This window comes from Oreochromis aureus, linkage group 9, assembly GCF_013358895.1.
Source record: "Oreochromis aureus strain Israel breed Guangdong linkage group 9, ZZ_aureus, whole genome shotgun sequence".
NCBI lineage: Eukaryota > Metazoa > Chordata > Actinopteri > Cichliformes > Cichlidae > Oreochromis > Oreochromis aureus.
Genome location: NC_052950.1, coordinates 37271305 through 37297936, shown reverse-complemented (window position 1 = coordinate 37297936; position 26632 = coordinate 37271305). Strand labels below are relative to the sequence as shown.

Genomic DNA, 26632 nt, shown 5'->3' with positions numbered 1-26632 from the left:
TCCATCATCCTCTTTTTCTGGTTGAAATCTTTAATTTTTACAAAAAAGCGAAGAATCTCTTTTCTCATTGACTCACAAATTTTGTTCCTTTAATCTCTGATGTTCCTTTTATAAATTATTATTCTTACTGCTTTCTTATTATCTTTATGTTTCCTCTCCTGATCAGGATCAGGTGGTTTTTTGGTGCTTGATTTGAATTTTTCAGATATTTCCACACCTGTGGGCACTGAAACATCCACTCAAACATTCCAGGTGGTTAAAGGTGTTGTCTGTCAGCCACCAGGAGAGAAATGGAGAGTTTAAAGCACACAACAAATTATGAAATTATTTCAAACAATGATACAAATAACTAATAACTATTTCAAACGGAGATGGCTTTCACTGTGGGTGGGGCTTCAGGCAGGTGACTAACAGGTGTTTTTACCTGGAGGCAGAATAAATCGTTAGAACAACAAACAAAGTTTGGATGAATGAGACGTTAAAGATGTCGACCCTGCGCTTTCTTAATGAAGCAGGAATCAGGACCCACCTGCAGACCCGAGGCAACAGAATGAACTTACAGTGAGTTTGTACTGGCTGATTTAAAGTCCATAAAGGAGCAGATAGACTTTAAGCATTCTTATAGGAGCTTATTTCGATAATTTGATAGATAATCCACTTCACCTCCTCCTTCTCCTCCTTTTTTTCTGTTTCCTTCCATCATTCGGTGTGAAACATTTCTGCAAACACACACGTCCTCTTGGCCTGATCATCTGGATGTTTCCTGAATCTTTTCCAGACTCCTGATTGGCTGATAGCAGGGAGCCACAGGTGTCTGAGTCCTTGCCGTCCGTTTCCTCCTGATTTCTGATTTCCCCTGAGAACGTGTGTGTGTGTCTATGTGTGTGTGTTAATTACTGCTCTGGTTGTGTCCTGTACCTTCATCCAACTGAGGATGGCTCTGATTTTTTAAATGTTTCCTGAATCTGAGCACGAGGGCAAAAAGTGTCTCTGCTGTGGGACGGAGCCTCGTTAGGAGCACAGCCTAAAATGCTGCATGTGGTGCGGTGTCGAGGTTAACTCCTTCTCTGCTTTGGTTACACGATCCTTTACTCTTAATACTGAAACATACACGAACAAATCCCCTGACTGAAAGTTTCAGTAGAGCTCTGTATCACCACCTCTCTGTTTTTCAGGCTAATTTGAAAGTTTTGTGCACAGTGAGGCGTCTGAAAAAAGCCCTGCGGTGGTTGAGGTGCTTCCTGCTACCATGAGGACAGAGTTAGAGTTGCAACAATGCAGACATCATGCATTATAGATGATGTTTGTTTGCTTATGGACTGTATATAAAAGATGGATGTAGTACTAGGACAACAAAAAGTGTGAGTTGATGGTTGTTGCCAAGATGGGATCTGTGAACGAGAAGTGACCATGTATGGACGAGAGGGTGAAGTAATAAAAGTCTTTAGCAAACATTAGCTAACTTGGTTAGCATGCTACATCCAGAAACTGCATGGATACAGTTGATTTCTGCTTTAAAGTTGAACATGAGAGGCTGGTGTGCCACAAGTGGCCATTAGAGGAACTGCAGTTTTTGGCACTTCAGCCATTATTGTCGTTATCATATAACAGATGTCTGATTTCCTGTTGCCACTGTGACTCAGATGCCTCAGGCCTGGACTCTGACCAAACATGTGAAGTTTGGGACAGACTGAGTTACAGCGTCTTACGCCATCATGAAGCTTGAGATCACATGTGAGCAATGAGCTAAAAATTGACGCCTCTGATTGAGTGCAAAACAAGAAACAATATGTCAATAAAAATCAGCACCAGTAGAAAGAGTCCACATAATGATGATCGAGGCCATGAGTCTGTTAATACGTTAGAAACTTCATAAAATCCAGCTGTGAACATCTGTCGGAGGCTTACTGATAAGCCTGAGAGGGTGGTGAGTATGAAGTGCAGTTTCTTGTGTTACCTGTTGTTATCAGAGATATCTGTGTAAGGAGGAAGTTTAGAGACGGCTGCGAGCGGAGGACTTTTTCTTCTAGGACAGATCGAGAGGAGCTCAAGTTTCAATGGGAGCTGCGTGAAGAGGCAATCTCAGGAATGGGAGTAGGGGTGAGACCCTGGAACACTGAGTGATTTACAGTTTACACAAACTTTTATCTCTTTTAGAAGTCAAACTGCAAACAGCAGCTTTGTGCTACCTAACAGCACCCGGTGTGTGTGGTGCTGATTTTACTGCCAAAAGTCAGTTTCATTTATATTTCTGTGGTTGAGTGAAAATCTTACTTCGGTAAGGAGACGTGTTTGTGAAAGAAATGAGTATGAGCACGAGAGAAGAAAAGAGGAAACTCATGAATGTTTCCAACAAATATGCTAATAAAAAATCAGCTGTAATTGTTAAACGGCTGAAAAAGTCTCATATTCAGTGTAGTAATTTTGCAGTGATAACCACATCCCTCTGTTCATGAGGACAGACACAGAGAAGATCAAACACACTCACAGAGTGATGCATGCCTGCAGTACATGCAAGGACACATAGCTTTCTATTTCTGTGTCTGTATCTCTTATTTCAGCCTGTTGTTCTCTGTTTATTGATTCACTTCTGCTCCGTTCACGTCCATATTCGTATTTTCGCAGCTGTCAGTCATAAACCAAACTCCTGAAGGTGTTTACAAAATGTTTTTCCGTGTTGTCCTGTTCCTGCGTGAACGATGATGCAGCAAGTTGAAAACACAGACTTCCATCAGAAAGAAAGAAGAGTGCGGGTTAGTCTGATACTCGACAGCTGCAGCCTGAGACACTGACGCATGTTTCCTTTAATTTCAGTTTAACACAACAAACCTGCAGCTGAGCTGATAAAAAATACAGCGATAAAAAGTGACGATAAAGAGCATGCAAACAAGACACGCTAATGACTCAGCTGGTTAAATGACGCTCAGGACAACCAGAGGTTCACACAGACAGGGAGGAAAGGAGGGACGGAGGAAGGAAGGAAGAAAAGTACAGAACGGGGGGTGGAAGGAAAAGAGGGAAGATGAAGGACTACAAGAAAGGATGGGAAGGATGGAGGAGGGATAGGAGGGAGGGAGAGTGAAGGAAGGAAGGAAAGAAAAAAAGAGGGGAGATGAAGGGTTACAAGAAAGGAAGTGAAGGAGGGATAGGAGGGAGGGAGAGTGAAAGATGGATGGAAGGAAGGAAGGAAAAGGGGAAATGAATTTTACAAGAAAGGAAGGGAAGGATGGAGCAAGGAAAAGTGGAAACATGGAAGCAAACAAGGGAGGGAGACAGATAGAGCTGGGCGATAAAACGATAACGATATGTATTGCGAAATAACTTTTTCTCGATAGAAAAATTAAACTATTGCGATAGACCTCATCTCTCTTGTCCTCTTAAAAAAAACCAAAAGAACAGCCAATCCAAATTAAGTAGCGCAGAGCCGAACCAATCACAGCCGCAGCGTCACGTCACGTGACTTGTTATGTACAGCACAAGTGCCAAGGCGCACATGTGTATTTGTTTTTGCAGCCGTGCAGCCCGGGTAATGAAGGAAAGGAGTTTGCTGACTAGAGAAAAATCAACCGAGAGCGTGAGCGAAGGTTACCGAAGAAAAAACCGATGATGGTTCCAATGCCGGAGAGATTGTCAAACGGAAGGGCCACAGAAGTTCCGTAGTGTGAAGGTATTTCGGCTATTTCAAGTCTGACAAAAACAGAGTAGCGCGCACTGTAAATTGTGCCGAAAGCAAGTCTGGAAATACAATAAAGCGGTGCATGCTCAATCTCTGACTGAAAGCGCTGATTCGTCATTCGGCTTTTGTCAGACTAAAGTAACTGTTAAAACTGTTTGAAAAGCTAAGCTATACAACACGGAGAGATTGATGCTACGTCCACACGTACCTGGGTATTTTTGAAAACGCAGATTTTTCTATGCGTTTGCACCTTTCGTCCACACGTTAAAGGCGTTTTCAGTCACTGAAAACGGAGATTTTTAAAAACGCCTGCCAGGGTGGATATTTTCGAAAACTCCGTTTTTGCATTTACGTGTGGACGAGAAAAACGGAGAAAACGCAGCGTCAAAGGTGTGCGCCTTTTTTGACGTCACACTGTGCGCCACGTTATTGTTTCGGTGAAATGAATTTCTACAATACTGTTACTGTTAATTGTACTCTCTGCAGTGTTTAAATGCTTACATATACACACACAGTTACTGTCCCTCCACACATACGACTCGGTTCTGCTTCTATGCGCCATCTTTGTTTACTATTTCCTACCGAGGCTTCTAGACTTCTGATTGGCCAACATTTCTACACGGTTAGGAATATATCGCCACCTGTTGCTTTGGCATGTTCCTAGCAGCGTTTTCCTTCATTTCTGCGTTTACGTGTGGGACGGGATTATTTTTAAAACGAAAACGGAAAATCTCCGTTTTCAAAAATACCCGATATGCGTGTGGACGTAGCCTGAGAATTTCCTTTAGTTCTCAGTTTATTTGATATTGACAAAAGTTAGTCAATTTTGTCTGTTCTTCTGTAAAACGACCTAAGATTTATTTTTAGAATTAAAATTTTGTTTCTAAGTGGAATTGACAATTTAGTGGTCTGTTTTGTTTGTTCTATTTTGAAACTTAAACGCTTTAGCGGCTGCCTTTTGTGTAGTTTACAATATTTGCCTTTATCTGAAACTGAAGTCTCATGTTCCTTAAGTACATCTACCCTGTTGAACTTATTATGGGAAATAAATATTTTAATTAAAACAAGCTGCTAATTATTTCACATTTTACTTGTGAGCAACGGCACATTTAAATCTTACAAATATAGTTATTTGGCTTATATCGTGATATATATCGTTATCGCCTGAAATGAAAAAAGCATATCGTGATATGAAAAAATCTTATATCGCCCAGCTCTAGAGACAGATGAAAAGATGGGATGAGAAGGAAGCAAAGAAGGGAGGAGAGATTGGGCTGTAATCAAGGAAGCAAGTGAGGGGGAAAGAGCAAGAGAAGGAAGTAGAGGTGGGAAGAAGGAAGGAGGCACGAAAGGAAGGGAGGAGAGATGAGGAAGGAAAAGAGAATGAAAGGAAGGAGTGGAGGGAGAAAGAAAGGAAGGGAAAGAAGGGAAGATAAGAAATAACTACGGGGAGAAGAAAAAAGGGAAAAAGAATAAAAAAGGGGGGTGAGGGAGAGAAGCAAGGGAGTAAGGGAGGGAAAAAAGAAGGGAGAAGGGAAGAAGAAAGGGAGAAAGAAGGACAGGCGGAAGGGAAGGCAGCAGAGAGGGAAAAGAAAAGAGGGGAGAAGCAATCAATCAATCAATCAATACTTTATTTATATAGCACATTTAAAAGACCAGAGGTACTCCAAAGTGCTTCTCAATAATAAAATATGAAATAAAATTAATTAGATATGGATACAGATACATAAAGTACAAATACATTCCCAGATAAAACAAAGGACTAATTAACCCGTGAGTACTATGTTAAAAGAAATATTTCAGACCTAGTGTAAAAGTTAGGTAAACAACACAGAAATATCGACTGGAAAAACCCAGTAACACAATAGGTTAAAATTACATACAAATGCAATAAAAGTACAAAGTGTACATCCGATAAATCAGTAACTAATCTAAAATGCAAGATCAAATAAATAAGCAAGAAAGGAAGGAGAGATTTGGTTGAAAGGAAGGAAAGGATGGGGAAAGGAGGAGACAAGGAAGAAGACATGGAAGAAGGAAGCAAGCAAGGAAGGAAGGGAGGGGACATAAAGGTAAGGAAGGGAGGGAGGAGAGGAGGATGGAAAGAAAGAAGGGATTGGGATGAAAGATAGGAAGAGAAAGGAGAAAATGGAGGACAGGAAAAGGGAGGGAGGAAAAACAGGAAATGAGGTAGAAGGAGTGAAGGAGCAAAGAATGAAAAATAGGAAGGATAGAGAGAGAAAATTAAGAAAAGGTAGGAGAAGAATTAAGGAATGGAGGAAAAGGAAGGAAGCATAGGAGATGATCAGAAAAACAGACGAAATAAAGAAAATATGGAAAAGATGGAAATGAAGATTTAAAAGGAACCAACAAACAACAGAGGAAGTTAAGATCGAAGGAAGGAAGGAAGATGAGACTACAGCTGCAGGGAGGAAATAACAAAAGAAGAAAGGAAACAAGAGCACAAAGGGAGGAAGAAAGCAATTAAGGACAAGAGGACGTGAAGAAATATAAAGGAAACAAGGACTGAAGGAAGGAAGGAAAAATAACAAAGGAATCAGAAACGAGAAAAGAAAAGAAAATGTGGCATGTGGCCTCTGTGTGTGCGTGTGTGTGCGTGTGTGTGTGTGTGCATGTGTGTGTGCGTGTGTGTGTGTGTGTGTGTGTGTGTGCATGTGCTTTTTAGTTGGGAGGGTCGAGTGCGCTCCTTTACCGTCTGATGGGGATTTGACGACACCTATAACAGCTTTATCTTCGATACGACCTTGACCAGAACATGAACTGATACCAGCGCTCCGTCATTGTGTGTGTGTGTGTTAATAACCACACTCAGAGGGGACACTTAACTGAGACAGTGGAGGGAACTAATATAGAAATTATGATATGATTGGTCTGCACAAACACACCTTGAATCAAGTACATGAAGCCTGTGTGCCTAATGTCACCAAACCACTGATCACCCATTACAGCCTCCTGTAATATCACACGGCAGGAGCAGCCGTGAGCCAAGGCGGGACTCTGAGGTGTCCTGTGCAGTGTTTCCCACACACACGCTTCACATGGGTGGGCCAGTGTGGATTTATTAAGAGCTGCCAGAGTACATTTGGTGATTCACCAAAGCATTCACCTTTCTCCCTGACAGAACAGCAACTCATTGGTGGTCCCCTGGGTCTTATTTTGAAAGATCATTTCCTACTAACAAGTCAGTACTTCCTGTTTCCTCTCATGGCAGTCCTTAATATCTTTCAGCTGCTTTTCCAAGTAGTTTCTCATCCCACGATCAGTATAACTCCACCTCCCACCCGATTGTAGCACTCAGGGCTGCACTATCATGAACATGGAGCGGTTGGAGAGCAACAACCTCCATCTCCAGCTGCAGTCCACAGTGGTGGAGTTATATTTGTGCTCGTATTAGAAGGAAGCAAGGAAGGAGGTAAAGCAGTGTTAAGGAAAGAAACAGGAATGACAGAAGGAACTAGAAAAGGAAGGGAGAAAGATGAATGGATGGAGTATAAATGCAGGGAGGAATAAATAAGAAGAGAACAAAGGAAAGAAGAATAAGAGAGGGAAAGAGAGAAACAGAAAGAAAAGTTAAATAACGGATGGATGGATAAAAGGAAGAAACAAATTAGAAAATGCAAGGAAGGGAGGGATAGGAAAGGAAAGAAGGGAAGTAAGGATAGAAGGGTATGGAAAGATGGATGGAAGGAAGAAAAAGGGGAAGAATGACAGTTTAAGGTTGATAGATGAAAAGATTTAAAGAAGGGAAGAGGATACGAAAAGAGAAAAACAAGGACAGATGAAGGAGGAAGGATAAAAAGGGAAGAAGGAAGGTAGGAGACAGGATGATGGAAAGATAGAGGGAGGATGACAGGAAGAATAAGAAAAAAGAAAGTGGTAAGATGAGGAAAAAGGACTGAAGGTAAGAAGGGAGGAAGAACTAGCAGTTTAGAAAGCTTGGCAGAGGGAGGAGTGATGGAGGGGAGGAAGAAAGGAAGGATGAAAATGGTTCTGGTGCACATTTTGTAAGTAATGTTTGAGTCAGGGGTTTGAAACAGTTTGGGCCGGCCTTCTTTGATTCTGAAAGGATTAAGCACCCTGTGTGAACACTGCAGACGACCGTGAAGAGCGACAGGTAACAAACAGCAGGACGGACTTGATGCTAACACGTCGAGAGCTCCGCGCCAGCCAGCGCACGGCTTCTATGATGAAGTCATCGGCGTCCGAGCCGGCAAAGCCGGAGGACTTGCTAAACTAATGAGTCAGGTTGGCTCAGCGTGGAGGCGAGGGCCGGGACTGTCTGCAGCCTGAGCAACAACAAAGCACAATGAACCAACTACTGGCAGTCAGGGACAATCAGTCAACCCCACCGAGAAACAGAAAAGCACCTTCAGCAGCAGGCTGATCCAACTCCCTCTGACGGGCGGGACGCAGGAAGCCAAACTGTCTGATAGAAGAGAATAGAAGAGAGAGCAGAGCCCTGTTTTTTAAAAAGACAAGATTACAGCTCCCCGGATTAGAAACTGGAGGAAGTGGAGTTTATATAATAATCCATTTGCAAGCCGACAGTGTTGCATTCAGAGGTCGCTGTGGAAAGACTGAGCACATTTGTTGTGTTCTTTGCAGACTGGACTCACAGTTTAGCTCTGATTCAATATTTTACTGCTCAAGAACAAATTCTTCCAAACAGCCTCTTTACCTGCGTCGCTCACGAGTTTATGGATCATCATTGTTTAGAGAAAGAAAAGTTTTGACTCTTTTATTTTTAGGTAAATGTGAGATAATCTCAGAAATGAGACTTTTTCTGTAAACACACAATATTGTTTACGCCAGTTTTTATTGTTTGACCAGCAGAAACTATTTTTACCTCCATTGTTTAGTTCCTCCTGTCTGTTGCTTCCAGGAGCTAGCAGCACTTTGAGATTTTTTTCCTTCCTTTTTTAATACAGAAAAGTCTGCAGAGGCTCCACATTTTACTTTATTAGCCAAAGCACGTAGCAACTGACTCCCTAGGACACAAGCCAACATCACAATGGCCAGCAGTGTGATATGTGGTACATAAATGTAGCACTTAATTCATTAAAAAAGGTCCTGCATGAATGTAATTTTCAGGAGACAGGGTTCCACAAATGGCCTAAAATATGAAAATATGAAAGGGTGCAAAATCAAAAGCATAGTTTATATTATGATGGCGACACCACCGAGCGGAGGCGCGTGCGTCTGACCTGCAGACACTGCAGCTTTGTGGAAGGTGGATTTTAAGTGTGTGTAGCGGTGTGAGGGACTGTCATCCAACATGCAACTCTGACATGACACGCGGAGGCGGCTGCATGTCAGGGTCACCCCCCTCGTCTTTACCACCCACCCCCCTGCTCCCAAACCCAAACGGTCCCGGTGGTCCTCTGCCAGCTCAGCTTGGCATTCTGCCCAATGTCAGTGAATCATTTCCTGCGCCGGGCAGCGGCTCCGCTGCGATAGCAGCAGCGGCACGGTGACAAAATGCGTTTCCTCCTCTCAGGCTAATTGAATTGAAGGTGCTGCATATTCACTGCTGCTGCTCCTGGACGGCGGCGTCCTCTCAGCAGAGGTTTTTCTGTGGGAGTTTTCGCTCTCCATCACCGAGCTGTGACAGGACGCTCTGCTTTCAGAGCCGAGCCAACAGAGCTGATGGGATTGGTCCTGAGTGCTGCCACACGTATTCAGAGCTGCTCTCCTTCAGCCTCGTCTGTGCTGTATGGAGGATGTGTTAAGACAAAAAGACACAAAAAGAGTTAAAAATGTAATTAACCTGCAAGGGAAGACCTGGAGAAGAATCCTGAAGTGATACGAATTCAGCCCAGTGTCCATTTGTTCTGACTTACTTTAACTTTGTCGCCTTTTTTATGAATTAGAGACACAACATAAGCACTGTAGCTGTTTAGAGGCATTCCTGCCAATCAAACATCACAGAACCGTGATTAATGGTGTAAACTGATGAAGGCATTCATACCATTAAATGTAGAAGCACAAAGGAGTTGTTCTTTTTATGTTCTTCTTCTAAAACATTTTGGCATACATTCAGGTTCTTGTTGAAATGATAGTAAATCATCACTGCAGTTTAATACTGGATGAGGCAGTCGGTAGCAGGAGAGAAGTATGCGAGGGTGGTGCAGGACGTGTGAGGACAGCGAGACTGTGGTGAGGTGTGCGGTTGGAGTGACAAATGGATTCAAAGTGGAGGCGGGATTACATCAGGGATCTGCTCTGAGCCTCTTCTTGTTTGCACTGGTGATGGACAGGCTGACAGATGAGGTCAGGCAGGAGTCTATATGGACTGTGATGTTTGCAGATGACACTGTGATCTGTAGTGAGCATAGGGAGCAGGTGGAGGGGAGCCTGGAGAGGTGGAGGTATGGGCTGGAAAGAAATGGAGAGACAGAAGCGGGAAAGGCCACAACAAAAGACACCAACAATGTTCTAGAGGATGAGCACGATCTGGTCCTCGCTATCCATCTCACTGAAGATCAAGAGAGACATGCATAACTGTGCCAAAAGGAAACCCTTTAAGTGTTTGGAACAGAACATCAGCTGGGATGAGGACCTCTGCCAAACTGTGGAAAGGTTGCAGAGTGCTTGTTGTCTGATATGACATCCAAGAGGCCGGGATCTATTTGTCTTTTTTCTCCATAAATCCTGGAATGCGGTGATAACATCATAATAAATTATTCTTTGAACTAACATTAACAATGATGTTGTACAAACTGATATCCTGACAGCTCCAGTTTGAAAACACTTAAGAAACACTTACAGACTTGAGTACTTCCCAGGAGGGGAGGTTAGCCCATTTCTGTACAAGCGACGGAGCGTCCGGACAAGGTGAAGCCGCTCTGCACTGGAGTAGCTTCATGTTAGTTAGCAGAAGATGAAACTTCACTTCCAGGTGAATTCCTGCAGAGTTTGCTCGGCTGCTCCCAGTTGGAGTTTGCATGCAATGTTTATAAACTGACAAAGCTGAGAATAAGCAGCACCGACACGACGGTGAGTCCGAATCCAGACGCACACTTCCAGTCTAAACTCAGCCTTCACCCTCCTAAATAATCTGTCCATGAATGCTTCATAATCTCCATCCAGAGTTTGTTCACAGCACGGGAGTCTGTGTAGTTTTGTCACTAACGAGCCTCCGTACCTCGGCAGCAGGAGTGCACAGCTCGAAATGAGCAAGTCTCTGGCCACAGTAACATCTCACTCTGAGTATTTCATTTATGTTTCTGTAAAGAACAGACGTTTTTTGTTTTGGTGTTTTAGTTTGACCTTATTCCACAAACAGGCTTCAGACAGGATGTGGAGACGCTGCACAGACACACAGAGTTTGTAGCTTGCCAGAGGTTGGAAGAAACGCTCGAAGGAGAAAAGAGCAAGCCAAGCGTGCGGCCATTCTGCTCTCTCTCCCTCTCACACACACACACAGCAGGGGGCGCACGGAGGCACATACTGTATCTGATGAATAGCTGAAATGGTATGGAAATAAAGGAGGACAGAATATGCATGCACCTACGCCCAGTGAACACACAGACACATTTATGTACACACACACACACACACACACACACACACACACACAGGCAGGGCTGATGAATGCCTGAAAAATGGAAATAAGGAGGAGAAACTCACTAAAGGAGCATTCTGTTGTTTTCTCTGCACATGTTTGTGTCTCTAACAGCCTTGTGTGATGTCATAGAACAGCACAGGTGTGTGTTTTCATGCAGCAGGTGACTGAATGTGTCTCTCACCTTTTTATTAAAAAAAAAAAACAAGCTTTACCATGCAGAACATTTTCATTGATCTTGTTGGTTTCTTGTCCTGTGTTTGAGTTTTGGAGCTGGATGAAGTGTTCAAACTTATGAAAGAAATTTGAAAACTGCTTCTTACGACGACAGGTCAACATGTTTTACTTCGCTTTATTTATTCATTGTCTTTGGTTTCCTGTCACAAACGACTTCAGCCGTGCTGTTTGGATGAGTGCTTCTTGGGAAAGCTGCCGTCTGCAGGGCCACGGTTTAAAGAGCTCACATTCGCTGCTAAAACTTTATATGTATGTGACGTGTTTAGAGGACGTCTGTAAATTGTAGATAAAAAAACAAAACAAAAGAAACCTGGCTTACTTCTGCATGAACGGACACTGCAGTAGTGTGTAAAAATAACTTTAAAGACTCACTTTGGAGATGAGACTAGTGACCATGACTGAAATAAAATCAAACAAACTTCTTACAAATCATTATTTATCCATTTAAGATTAAACAGTTGAGTTAAATATTCTTGAATGAAATAAAATCATCAGTACACAACAGTTTTAATCATTGTTCATTATTATTGCTTTATTCCACAGTAGCAGTGTAGATATGACTGGAAGTAAGTGGAGAGAGACACTGTTGTTAAAGGTCGCCTCTTTAACCCCGGGCCCTCCACATCCACATACACTACAGCACTAAGTATTTTCCTGCAAGGGAACTTAAGTCTAAGGGGTTTCCACTTTATTTACTAGTCTGATGTCATTTTCAGCTGGACAGATGTCATTTTCTTCATGCATGTGTAATTTTTAAGATCTTCATTACTGTACAGTTTTCTGTTGTAGCAGCAGCAGGATGAACTATGGCTCCTGTTTCAGTAAGTATGTTCATTTCAGTTCCACCTCTAGGAGCCTCAAATAGCTTCATGTTGTAAAGGGAAGCCTCTCCAATATTAAAGAGAACCCTTCATAATCAGATGATTCTCTGCAGTATGAACTTGGTGACGGTGTGGAGGAAGAACTCCCGTTTAACAGGAAAAAAATTCAAACCAGCTGAACCACTTGAATAAGCTGGTTGGGTGGTGAGATGGAAGAGAAGACGTCACTTCAGTCACTATTTTCACCCACTGTTTCGGCTTCAGTGATTTACCCTGAGACTGTGCCATCATGTCCATCCCCAGGTCTTCACCATAGACTCTGAGGTAACAAGACAAGTGATCAGGCAGCTGCTTGGGTTTGGATTATTTATCTGAAACATTATTTTTGAAACAAAAAGGAGATACAGTGAGTTTAAGGACATCAAGTTGACTAACAGCAACCTATCTGATCTGAATTTACTAGCAGTAAATGTAGTTAATGGTGTCTGTGACGGTTTCAGAAAAGGATCTGCTCAAATAAAGCGACTTTCCAAATTAAGATTGTTCATAAAGCTGCTGCTTTGCACACGCGACATTTATCAATATTTATAATGGTCTGATTGATAAATATGTAGGAAATGAACTGGAGGTGTTTTGTAGCTGCACGTTTATTAACCAATGTTTCCAGCCTAATGGAAAAGCTGTGAAGCTTGTTTGCATGTTTGTGCTTGAATGTGACTTTCCTCGTGCATACTTGCATGTGTGTGTGTGTGTGTGTGTGTGTGTGTGTGTGTGTGTGTGTGTCCTTCCTGAGGGCGACGCTTGTTTAGTTGTTGGGTTGTCTGTGTTGGTGTGGTGACCCAGAAATTCATCCAGTCTCCCCCGTGACCGTCTTCCTGTTTCATAACATCGTCACTCTTGGTGTCTGTAGTAAAAAACCCTCTGCTGTTTCACATTGTGCAGAATTAAAGCCTCAGATTGTTCTTGAGCAAGGCAGCTGAATGCTAATGTGCAGTCGTCATTATAGCTTCAGTGGTGAAACAGCTTGTTGCTGTGGTTGTACTCTCCAAGTTACTTTGCAGTCTTGTGGGTTTTGGCTCACAGAGGTTTAAATGTCTGGTGATAATCTTGAAACTTTAAAGGGGAGCATTTTTGTCATTTTCATGTTATATATGTATATATATTTAGCAATTTTCTAGACTTACTGACTTTGCAGAGGCGGATGCCTTTAAATTGTTGGAGGAAACCCTCCAAGAAAGCCCAGCCCAAACATGTTAATCATGATTATCATGAGAAAAGCGATCTTTGTTGTGTTGTGTTAGTGGATAACACATTTCTAGATCCAAATACTCCTTCCATTTCCAAAAGCAACAAAACTCTGCGGCACCACTGACAGTTTATTGCAATGATGATTTTTTTTTAAAGTTTAACATCGAGGCATCCATGAAAAAGAGTATTTACGAAGGTAGCTAGTCTCAATCTAAAGACAATGTTCCGTATTCTGACTGATAATTCCTAAAAAAAAACACTCAAACATGCAGAACTGAGGAGACTGGAAGCCTTTACCAACCTTCCAATCAGCAGTATTTGGAGGGTTGGTAAAGTCAGACTGGTTGACATATAATGTGCTATCAGGTTTCCTGACGTAAAATACTGAAAACCAACCAAACTGAAGCCAAAAGAACATCAGAGACGATCCAACCACAAGACGAGATTAGTCCTTAACATGTTGGTGCACGATTTCTCGCTACGAAAAAGTCCTGATGTTAAGGTTAACACTGCAGCGTGCTAAAAGGACGAGAGCCTCATCCAACGCGTGGCCAACACGTCATCACTTAATAAGGGGATTGCAGCATGCAGTATCATCGACATTAAGCATTAGTTGGTTCAGCATTTCCTGAAGCCTAAAGGTCTTGCTGCAGTGTGGAGCCGCAAAAGAATTAGTAGTAAACAACAATGCAAAGACACAATGAGCAGGAAACATAATTAAAAGCACAAAACACAGTTGAAGCTCTGCAGAGCAACTGATCTGTAATCATCTGTTCAGCCATTTGAAGTTTGTAGCAGTTCATTGTGGTTTAGCCTGAAGCTGCTGGAAGCAGTATGGAGGCTGATTAGTGTCCAGAAAGAGGGTGACACTAAATATATGACTCTGTCTGACTCTGAAGAAATATTTTCATGTGATGCCAATTAGAGCATTCTTTGAGAGAAGTGCCTGGAAAAAGAGGCCTTGAAAGATCAGAACATCAGCTTGTAGGACTTTAACTGTGTTGGCTCATCTGTGTCTCATGCCAGTGCACCCTGTGTCTTTTTCCAGAACGTGAAAGGACATGGGAGGAGGTAGTAAAGGAAAACAGACAGAAGGAAAAGGGTATAAGCAGGTCCAAGACTATGAAGAAGTCAAAAAGGAAGTCGTTAAAGAAAAGACAAAGGTAAAAAAAAAAGAAGGTGTAACAGGGTGCTGAAATACATGAGACGACAAAATATAAATCAAAGAGTAAAGAACATAATAATGCATTTAAATGTCAGACGGAAGTGGTATTTGGTCTTTGCTTCTTAGTACATTTTTGTAATGGTGCCTAAAAGTCAAGTTTGACCAGTCACTGCGTTGTGATGGTTCCCCTGGCTGGTAATTTCAGAGCTGAATGTTCCTCTGATTATAAATTAGATACAATAAATGTAGGAGTTTGTCAAAAGGTTGCTGGAAACAATCTTGTGGTCTTAAAAGGTCCTCAGAAAGCTGTGTGACTCAGGGAGCGGAACATTTTAGGCCTCTCTTGATGTCATTTTGAGTTATGAATCATTCATAAAACACATGCGTCTGACAGCTTTCATTCACAACATGGTTAAAATTAGGAGCTGACGGTGAGGTGTCCAAGATAAGATTACAGGCTGAATGCAGTGAGATTGCGAGCATGCATCGTATTTTTTCAGGCACGATTCAGACCGTAGACATTTAATCTGGTCCTGGCAGCATTTACCTTATTTAATGTGTATATATTTTCTGTTCCAGCAGTGGATGCTCATATGAAACATGGCCAGAATTTTTAATATTGAGGTCAATCTATGGTGAACCAAGAACTCAGCGGTCATCCTTTTCTAACTGCTCAGTTTAGAACAGCTATTTCTTCTAATGGAGCTGATGTCATTGAAAGAGGCAAAGACGCCCCCACAGCCTGCTGGTCAAATCTTCTGCTTATAAACATTGGCCAAAGAGAGAGGAGCTAAAATAATAATAATAATGTATACTTCATTGATCCCTATGGGGAAAATCCTCTCTGCATTTAACCCGTTCACTCTGTGACGCAACCATTGGGCGTCTGGGGAGCGGCGTGTGGGGACGGTACCTTGCTCAGGGGTACCTCAGGGTAGCCGTTCAGTGGATTCGAACCTCTGACCTTCCAATCATGGGGTCACACTCTAACTACTGAGCTATCCCTGCCCCCCATGCCATCCATCTATCCTTTTTGGCTGATCTGGAATTAGGTTGTAGAGGTAGTAAGTTAATTATGCCATTCAAATCTCTTCTTCCTGAGCCGTGTTTTCCAATTCATCCTGATTGCAACATGATACACTCAGCAGTCAGCTGATGCCTCCAGTAAACTCTTGGTCTACAACAGGACTTCCTTCCTCCAAGAGAAAGTTGCCAGGACACATCCTTATTCGATGTAAAGCTGCTGCTTTGCACACGTGACATTGGGGTCTTTTTGGCATAAATTAGTAGACTTGTAGTCTAGGGCTGCCACAAACGATTATTTTGATAGTCGACTAGTCACCGATTATTTTTGCGATTAGTCGACTAATCGGATCATGCATCCATTGGACGTAAAACGTACAGCTTATTGCACCAGCAGCATCTGCTCTTATATAACATTAGCTTACAGTTTTAAGTGTTTAGGGTATGTGCTAACTAAAAATAAAGACAAGATGATAGTTTATTCAATTTAATGAGATTTACAGATTGTTTCGGTAAAGTTTAATAAACTCCTTGCTATCTAAAATATAACGGGACACCGGAGTATATTCTCGAACATCTCACACTTCTGATAATCAGTTGTCTGCTTGACGTTTATTCAGTCGTGTATAAACTATAACTTTAATCTCAGCCAAACCGATTTACTCAGGAACAAATAAAATACTAGAAAAAAAAAAAAAAAAAGGCCAAACAATAACATTTTAAGTTATCTAACTGACTTATATATGTTTAACCTGAGTAGCGAAAAGACGGCGGTGGGTTTGAAAACGATTTGCCGGGAGTCCGGTGTTCTCACGGGCTCTAGTGAGCCTTGCCCCGGCTAGCTATCGAGCTAGTGGGTAACAGGCGTCTCCAGCGTCGGAGCACTTTTGAAAATATGCAGTGTCTTGATAAACTGAGCAGATATTTGAGGTTTACACAGCTACATTCTCGCCTGAAAATATGTTAAACGTTTATTTTGTGACCCAGAAAGATTAATAAGAGTAATATTAAAACTAACTAGCTGCCGCCATTGTTGAAAACTGAGCAGGGCAGCGCTATGAATTCTGGGACACTGCTGCTTCTTCTTCTTCGAGTGTAACGGCAGCTGGCATCCTTGTACATGCAGTGCTGCCATCTTCTGTTTCAGTCCGTTATTACACTCTTAAATCCTACTACTTATTCCTGCGTCTTTTGTGATCTTACAAAGCTTCAAACGACGCGTCGACTATTAAATCAGTCGTCGACGATTTTGATAGTCGACGTAATCGTGACTAGTCGACTAATCGTGGCAGCCCTATTGTAGTCAAGACCGCCTAATCCGAGACCAAGACAAGACCAAGACCAGAGGGTATCGAGACCAAGACAAAGACCAAGACCAGAGGGTATCGAGACCAAGACAAGACCAAGACCAAGACCAAGTTGAGACGAGACCAAGACCGAGACCGAGTCGAGACGAGACCAAGACCAAAACCAAGACCGAGACAAAAAAAGTCTTTAAACTGCAGCCAGATGCTACTTCGTTTACAGGTGTCAGGCATATTTATGTGTTTTTGCTTTCGCACAGCCCTCCTCACCGCTGTCTACTGTCTCACTCACTTACTGAGAGGACAGACGCACGCTCCACTTGACTGTCGCGTCTCTCACCCTCTCTGTTTTTCACATAATGATATTATCCTATATCCTCGCATGTGATTGGCAACAATATGGAGGATTGGAGCATAACTGAGCCACTGTGTGAGAGCTGAGCAGCGAAAGGAAATTAAGTGAGGGTAGAAATGACTGAAAGATTATTAGGCTCTGTTTTGAGTTTTGTTCAAAAAAGAATGACTTCATATAGGAAAAAAAATAAATATCACATATGCAGGACACCTTAAACTAGTTTTTTAATTAAGCAGCAAGGCAGAACAAAGTCGGGCCTGTATCAAGACACAGGGACTAAATCCCAATTCAACCAGACCCAGAACTGATCTGGAATTAAAACAGGACTACAACAGTTCAAAATCAGGACTACTTAGGACTTAACCAAGACGGAACCAGAATCAGAACTAGATGACAGTAGCACTGAAAATCATCATAGACCTGCACTACACTTATTTTTTAATTCTACCAAAGTACGCTATTTAGATTCTGAAAAGTTTATATAATTATTTAGCCTTGTTGTGCAAACAAGCCTGCATAACTTAATAAATATAGAATTTGAAAAGTAACAAATGGTATCTAAAAGAAACAGGTACTAGATACATGCTCTGATGAGTTTTGGCAAACAACCATTTGACTAACATGTGTGTCTCACCTGCTCTTGTTCGATCTCTGTTCTGTCCTCATTCTCCATCTCCCTCTCTGTTCCTCTCTCTCCCTCTCTGTTCCTCTCTCTCCCTCTTTGTGCTGACAATCAAGCCAAACACCAACATCATCAAATATACAGTTGAAACCAGATATTTACATACTCTTCAGATAAAAACACAAACACTTTTTTAATTGTAACATCAAATCAGACTAAATGTTTATTTTTTTAGATTGATAAATATAAAAAACATATTTGTTAACTTTAAGAGTAAAGAGAAAAACTATATGTATTTCTTAATTGCAAATGGCACCAAATTGTATTCAAAATTGAGCCACACTTATGGAGCTCCACAATTCTGTTCCTGGTGTTTTGGTTGACATCTCTTGATTTTCACATGTCACAGAAACAGGCTCTGTGTTTTGCCTTATATGCATCCACAGCTGTGCCACCAATTTACTCACATGGACTCTACTAACCTATCAGAAGCTTCTTAAGCTCAGAATGGAATGTCTGGAGTTTTTCTTATTAATTAACAATAAACTTGGTGTATATGTTCTCCTAAATTTGATGAAAGGGATAAAAATAGACAGCTCTGTCTCTCTTTATTCTGTCATTAAACTAATTCAAAAGATATTTCAACATTTATTTATCTAAAACAAAAGTTTACTCTAAATTAATGTTTAACAGTAAAAATAGTTTTTATGTTTTCTACCTAAAGTGTATGTAAATATCTGGTTTCATCTGTGAATATACTGCTGTGTTGAAAATTCCTCTTGTTTTGCATAGAAATATACTGAACAACATACAAAGCATAATATATAAAATAACATCTACCTGAGTTTTTTCTTTGAAAGAAGCTTCTTATGTCCATTGTTGTGTTCATCAGTACACAATTGAAACCGATTTAGAGAGTTTGTTTAGCCGTGGAGGGTAACAACTGAAAACATGAAATGTAGGCTAAGACTCTCTAAAAATCAGCATTGTTGTTCGGCTTTTTATTTATCCATTTGTTGATTCACTCGAAGAGCAAGTAACGCAACCAACTGATCAGTTTGATATCAATCTTTTGTGATACACCGTCATATTTACATTATTAGTTCAGTACGAATGATTTGCTTTGGTACCTGGTCAAACTTAAGCTGTCCTCTGTCTGCAGCAAACTCGCAGGCAGCAGCTTCTCCCCCCTCGCTCACATGCGTGCTGTGCTCAGTCGCCTAGTGCCTGAGCTCGGATCATACCAAAATTAGGGGGAATTTACGACGGTGCCCCATGCTTCTGAAAAAATGACCCGGGCTTAAGCCCAGTAAGCCACCCCCCCGCTCCGCTAATGGTTGACTCCAAATCTCCGGAACACTATGTCGATTTGAGAACGGAAGATCGAAACAGCGAGACCAAGACCAAGACAAGACAAAAGTCCGTTGAGACCAAGACAAGACCAAGACCACGTAAAAGTGGTCTCGAGACCAAGACCGGTCTCGAGACATCCAACTCTATAAATTAGCTCCACTACAGCCAAGTCACATTCTCGTTTTTTGGTCACTACTGTGAGCTAATGACCAGAGCTGAGGGTCTGAATAGATAAGGCTGACCTTCCCGATCGACTTGCTTTTCACGACGTTGGTCTGGTAGACTTGTACTACTGCAGAGCTCCATCTTATCTCGCTTGGGTTGGGGCAGGCTTGAAGGTTAAGCTCTGTAAACAAAGACCCTGATTTGCTTGTCCCACATTGCTTTAGCTGAGGGTTTATGGATGGTATCCATAAATGTATTTAAGGTAGTAGCTTCAGTTACCCACCTCTCATTGGTCATGGTTTTGTGTGGTTTAAGGTTCTTCATGGAGTTACTGGCTGCCAATTTCTGTGGTCCGGTCAACAGTATTCCTCTAACTTTGAGATGCATCACTGTTTTCCAGGGTAGACAATAAATATGAGTGGGTTAGGTTCTGTACAACATGGGTCCTGCAGACACAGAATTTACTTCTTATGCAAATAGATTTCTTACAAATTCCTGCTGACTGTGACAAATAAAAAGGATTCATTTGCGTCCATGAACATGAGACAACTTTGGGTCCTTTTTCGTGATGATTTATGGTTTTCTTGTGAGACCAGTTTGAGAAGACAAACTTAAGATTTATTTGCTTTTCCAGCCTTTTTGTCATCTTTCAGTGTCGCTGATCTTTCACAACTCAACCTGGGGAATTTTATTGTTTCAGCTGGGAGGGCCAACAAATCTTATGATACCAATACACGTGTACGTGACCAAGTGATGGAGTCAAATGGAAACCAGGACCGAGCAGCTCATCGGGACCTATGGTAGTTGGCATACGTGTGTGTGTGACAGAGACTGAGTGGATGACAGCTTTTGATAAGAATGGAAAACAGAGCTAGATCTTCCTTTGATGTGGACACACACACGTGAATGCACGTACACACACACGCTCTTCAGAAATCAGATTTGGGAGCTGTGAAGAATAAATGCATGAAGGGTTGAAAAACGAGGCCTGTCTAATCATTCAATTAGGATCCAAGGCAGATGGTCTGGACACACACACACACACACACACACACACACACACACACAGACCTGTTACACACTCACACTTTGTCAGTCTTGCTCTTGTCAAACTCTCAGTGTAATCTTATAGTCAGTCTCTCTCTTTCTCTCCTTCAGTGTAACCCTATACTCGATTGCCCCGTTTCTGAGTTTAATGAGACTCTATTGTTGGTCTACACTTCATTATCTCGACTTCCCATAATTATCAGACTCTATACATGGAAACAAAACACCACACAAATAGCATGCTTTCTATGCATGTGTGAGTGTGTTTTCTTGTCTTTAGCTTTCTTTCAATATAACTGCACCACAGTGACCTTCTTGCAGAAAACAGTTCTCTCCAACCTGCACATTAGTCCCTGGGCAGGCCTGGTGGACTCGTGCAGACTTCACTCCACTGGTTTCAGCTTACAGCTAAACTATAAACGATGAATTTGATCTGTTTTATTAAACATACTTTAAATGGGTGTATAGCTGGAAAAAAGCAGGAGCAAATACAAACGTATACGTCATTAAAAATAAGTTGGTGAGGTGGATGAAAGGTGAAAAGACAAACCCAAAGATTTAGTTTCACCAACCACATGGATGCTATTGCCTGAACAGACTCTTTTAAAAGCCTCAAAAGAGCCAAAAAGAGTTTTCCTCTTATATATTCCTGTTACACATTTTTCAGCATTTAGTCCTACTTTATTTCTATTTCAAGGACCTTGTCTTCTTTGTTTTTTCCCTCCTTCCCCTTTTCTTTGCCTCACTGACTTCCCTCAGTCTAAATGTGATGTTAGAGAGTTTTTTTGTTTGTTTTTTTAAATATTCTTTCCTCCTATAGGGGAGCTCAGTTATGGCAAAAAGCATTATCATAAATGCTGGAGTTTGTCTGGGAGATAGGCCGAGACTTGCGGCGCGTCCCTTGGAAAGGGCAGCTGTGTGTGTGGGTGGAGCCGTGTGGTAGCTACATGGAGCAGTCCTGATTATCTTGTTTTCATTAATCATTAACAGGCTGGATTGTAATAAAGATTAAAACCTGATTCATGTCCAGCTCTGGCATCCTGCATCCTTTGTTTGGGTCCGTTCCCCCTGTGACCAATCACAAGTCGAGGTTGGCAGACCTGCAGAGTCCTCCGGATCAGAAAGGAGGATACTCATCTATATTTATGTAATGCCTCCTCCTTCGTTGACTGCGTAATAATATTTAGCTTTAATTATTTTACATATTACCGTAAAACATGCGTGGGTTCTTCTCTGCAGTGATGAAGGAATGAAATAACGTCCCTAAGAGCGCTGCTGCTTCTATATCTGAATGCCTTCAGTGTAAATTTGCTTCGTCTGTCTGCTGTCTGTGAGTTAATTGTTTAATGTCCTGCTGTCCTTGCTTGCTGTGAATGGTCCCATCAGGGATCAATAAAGTATTTGATTGATTTATTGATTGACGGGGAGGGGATTGGACTCTGGCTTTCTTTCTTCTTCATCGAGGATTTGCCTCCATGCAGCCTGTTGATGAGGTCTGGTGCCTTTGTTCAGCGATCAGTTGGCGTGTTTGATAAAGCTGAGGTTGGCGCTCTGTGCAGACCAGTCCGGTTCTTCCATCGCAAACTGGGATTGTGTCTTCATGGAAACAGGCCGCCATCATGTAGAAAGGGAAAAACGAGCAGTGTGATTGTCTGAACTGGACTAAATATGTAAAATGGATCAAAATAGAAAATTGTGTTCCTGTTGACTCGGTGTTCCATACAGTGGTGTCATAACTGGTTATTTGTAAAACACCTCGTGCAGCTGTTGACATCGTGGAGGTGTGGAGCAGAGCGGGAGGATGGGGGGGGGGCAGGTGTGATTGAGCTTCATCAGGTCGGAGTCGATCGTGGAGAGTTTTTCAGGCTGATTGCTGCCCTTTCAAAGGGCCCGAGCGGCCGCTGAATGATGAGCGAGGTGAAGCTGGGGCCGTCCTGAGCGGCAGAACGCCGTCTCAGAGGACGTAATCATCCTGCGAGTGACGAGGCCGTTCAATCACAGCTCCGTCCCGACGCCCAGAGACACTCCAGGCACTCAAATCAAACGCTCCTCGGCTCATGACTCGAGGATTCAAAATATACTCAACAAGTGTTTGCTATCATTAGTTTAGACCTAAAGAGGGAGGCCGCTTTTATTTGACTTCTTTACTGAAGTCTCTGCATCAGCACTGACGCAGTTTGCAGCTCTATTAACATAAAATATGGATGTTACAGTGTTATAGTCCTTAATTGTAATGTGCTTGGCAAGTTTATGCTATGCATACCAATGATTATTTAAAGTGAAGCTGAAATGGGCGATGTGAAAATTATGTACAGGCCAAAACTAAAGTGAGTAATCCCACAGTGGTAAACACAGTAAGCTGGATGTTGAGCATGCTCAGTGACCTCTTTACAAACAGCTGCTCTGAGATTCATAGTCGTTAATATTGGGAAACATTATGATTCATAACAAAACACGTGGATGTTTTTCTGGTGGTCAGTCAGCTGTTTTTTTTCTGACTGTATGTGAGACGTCAGCAGATTTTGATTTGGGCTGATTTACTTTTCAGTCTATGAATTTCATATTTTGGTTTAATTTCAGCACTTGCAGTTTTGTTTAGTTGATATTTTTATATAAAAGCTGAAAATAACAATAATCATAATAATCTTGCTGTAAAGTAGAAGCTACTCTGATTCAATCTGAGCTAAAATAAATGAATGAATCAATTAAATAAAATAAACAATTCTGTACTAAAGAGACATAAACAGAGAGACGAGTCTTCAGCTGGTTAAAGAAGATGGATCTGCTTTATCTCATCCTCCTTCACTCTCTGCTTCTTCTGTTGTTCCTCCATCTTCTCCTTCGTCCCCTTGTTTCGTTTTCCTCTCCCACGTCGGCTTTTCCTCCTCCTTTATCCTGCGCTGATTCTTCTTCTCATTTTCTCCTTTAAAGCAAACATTCCTGCAATGCGGATTACAATTAAAATAATTAAATACTATTAAAACCATTAAACCTTTTGCAAACTTTGGAGAGGACTCAACATTGAAATGTTTAAGAAATATCTGAAATACTTGGTGTCATCTCGATATTTTTGATGTTTGCAAACATGCACTGGTTTAAATTTTGTTTAGTTCAAACATAATCGTATACAGCACAACTGGATCGATTTATATTTTGATTTGCTGAACTGCTACAACATGAAATGCTTTGCATTTCTTTTTCCTGCGACTTGGTGAACGAGTATCATCCTGATGCTTCCAGCAGCTCCGCTGGGTTTTGGTGACAGTGGGTTGAAGTGTGTTCTATTTGATTCAGCAGGTTGTGGGTTACAAAAGATTAGATTACTATGTTCAAACTGGAAGTTTAAAGTAGGAAGTCATTTTTCATAGCTAACCTCTGTCCCATGTGTGTGTGTGTGTGTGTGTGTCCCGTGTGTGTGTATGTCTGTGTGTGTGCAGCTGGTATACTGGGCCAGTCAGCAGCAGGATCAGGATGAGAAGATGGCTGGCTGTGTGTTTCCAATGGGACCAGAGAGCTTTCAGCGCTTCACGCCGGACTCCCTGGCGGCCATCGAGCAGCGCATCGCCCAGGAGGAGGCCCGACGCAAAAAACACTACCAGGAGGTGCGTCAAAACAAACACACACACACACACACACACAGCTCACACAAGTGCAACGAGATGCTGGAGGGTAAACATGGAAATAAAGAAGTGAGGCGGTATCAGCAGACAGATGTGAGATTTTTCAGATGTGGTTTGTGTGTCTGTGTGTGCGTCAGGACCTGGGCGACGTGGAGCTCCCCCGGCCCCGGCCCGATCTGGAGGCAGGAAAACAGCTGCCGCGCATCTTCGCTGACATCCCATCTCATCTGGTGGGCGTTCCACTGGAAGACATCGACCCATACTACTTCAAAGACAAGAGGGTAGGTCACCCAGAGAGAAAGGGTGTGTGTGTTTCTGGAAGCACCTTCTCTGCTGTTGGAGAGGATCTCTGGAAGATAGATGAAGTCTTTCGAAGCCCAGTTCTCTGAGGACCGCAGGAGAGTTACCTAGTCTCTGTGTGTGTGTGTGTGTGTGTGTGTGTGTGTGTGTGTGTGTGTGTCCTGGATTGTTCACAAATCTGTTTACATGGTAATGTTGTGGGGACTTAACCATGTAAATAGGACAAGTCAGCCAACTTCAGACTTCATGTAACCAAAAATATTTAGTCAAAGCTGATCGATTCCACAAAGAAGCAGGTGGAAGTCATTTTTTATTCTCTTTAGTTATATTTGATAAGCTATCTGACTAAAATCGTGGGTTGATGTGAGATTCAAACCATCCCAGAAGTCCATGCTTTGGTTTTGGAGTGGATTTCTATTATTTTTTAGTCTGCGATGGCGCAGACACTCTAGGAGGATAACCTCCCTGTGATTGGGAAAAATTGGTGGTTTTTCAGTGATTGCACTGAATTTTTCCTGATTCTGGGAACAGCTCTCAGACAGATTGGCGAAGGTTTGGAAATAAGTGCCGTCTAACAGACTTCAACATGTTTCAGTCGGTCGGAATCAATCTGCATCGATGAGCGCAACTCATCTGCGACATATCTCTTTGAAATAGGTCTCGATTGGTTGGTTATTTTCTGAGCTTCCTCCTGAGGGTCTCAGAAAATAACCTCTGTCTCAGATGTATGAAGTTCTGGTTGTGAGTAGCTAATGTGAATTGTTTTTTGTATGTATATTGAGATTTGCAACACATCGTAACAAAACTGTGATTTTTGCCAGTTTTTCACAGTTAAACATGGTTTTATCACAAACTGATTGGATGTAATTGCCAACTTAAGCCCCTTCAATCACAAACTGATGGAAACAGACTGATAGCACACTGACTCCATCCTGTTGCCACTTTATTGGCGTCTTGGTGAAAGTCACTTTAAGCATTTAAAAGTCATTTAGCTTAAACATTTATTCCATGTGGCTTTGATAATGTTGGTTGTTCTGCAGTTGCCAGCCACTGTTTTCCCTCTGTAGATGTAGCTGTAGCATTATTTAGCTCTAATTAGCCAATATGCTTTTCTCTAGCTAAGTATGTTAGCATTAGCTACAGACCTCCAAACCAGACGGTGGCTCATCCAGGTCTTATTCAGTTTTTGGGACTGACTAACTCCTGGAGCCAGCCTCCAAAACAGGGACTGCACACATTATAGAGCCTGCCAGGAATAATCTAGATACTATTCTCAGAAATTATATAAACTAAACTGCAAATCTACTGTTATAGAAAATACTAGATGTATCAGATGTTATCGCTGGTTACATTTCAGAGTACTAACATAATTTAAAGTAGATTAATCATTTCATTACTTACAGAAAGATTATACATGAAAAAATCTTAAAGCCATGGAGATGAACAGTTTACCCATCGTAAAACCACAAACCCAAGACATTGCACCCATATTATTTAGAACTAAATTATAGGGAATAAAAATGGAGGCCTTGGCTCCCTGGTTCACTGCTTTAGCGCCTTTTTATGGCAGCACAGTGCATTATTAATAAAATCTGTGTATTTATGTATTTTTCTGTCTGGTTCTCCTGCAGACTTTCATAGTCCTGAACAAAGGGAAGGCCATCTTCCGTTTCAGTGCCACATCCGCCCTCTACATCTTCAGCCCCTTCCACCCCATCCGGAGACTCGCCATCAAGATCCTCGTGCACTCATATCCTTAAGTACACAAACTCTGATGCTACTGTCTGTACTCGTCTTATGATCTGCAGGGAAATGGCTGCGGGTGGGGGTCAGAGGTCAGTTACAGAGGAGCCTCCAGTGCTTTCAGTGTGTGCTGAAGGATGCTGTGTGAGAGAAGCCAGGCCACCCTGACGGCAACAGAAGCAGTTGTTGTGGTTGTTGTTTTGCCTTCGTCTGTGCTTCACTGCGTCTCATTGTGACTGACGGGGCAGCGATATCTCGGATACTGTTTTATTTTGATCACAACCATCAACACGGGGTCCTTTTTAAAGAGACCATCAAGCATCGTTTCACACGTAAAGATTACAGAGTCAGAAAAGCTTAGCTTCATC

The 26632-nt window shown here is 42.0% G+C and overlaps 1 protein-coding gene across 1 annotated transcript in view; it reads left to right on the top strand.

The window, feature by feature from the left end:
• LOC116323494 (sodium channel protein type 4 subunit alpha-like) overlaps positions 1-26632 on the top strand; it is a 245376-nt gene that overhangs the window by 33522 nt on the left and 185222 nt on the right. The window contains exons 2-4 of the mRNA XM_039617215.1: positions 24039-24203; positions 24359-24502; positions 26153-26271. Of these exons, the coding sequence (XP_039473149.1) occupies positions 24081-24203; positions 24359-24502; positions 26153-26271 (386 nt within the window). The 5' untranslated portion in view covers positions 24039-24080. The remainder of the gene's footprint in view (positions 1-24038; positions 24204-24358; positions 24503-26152; positions 26272-26632) is intronic.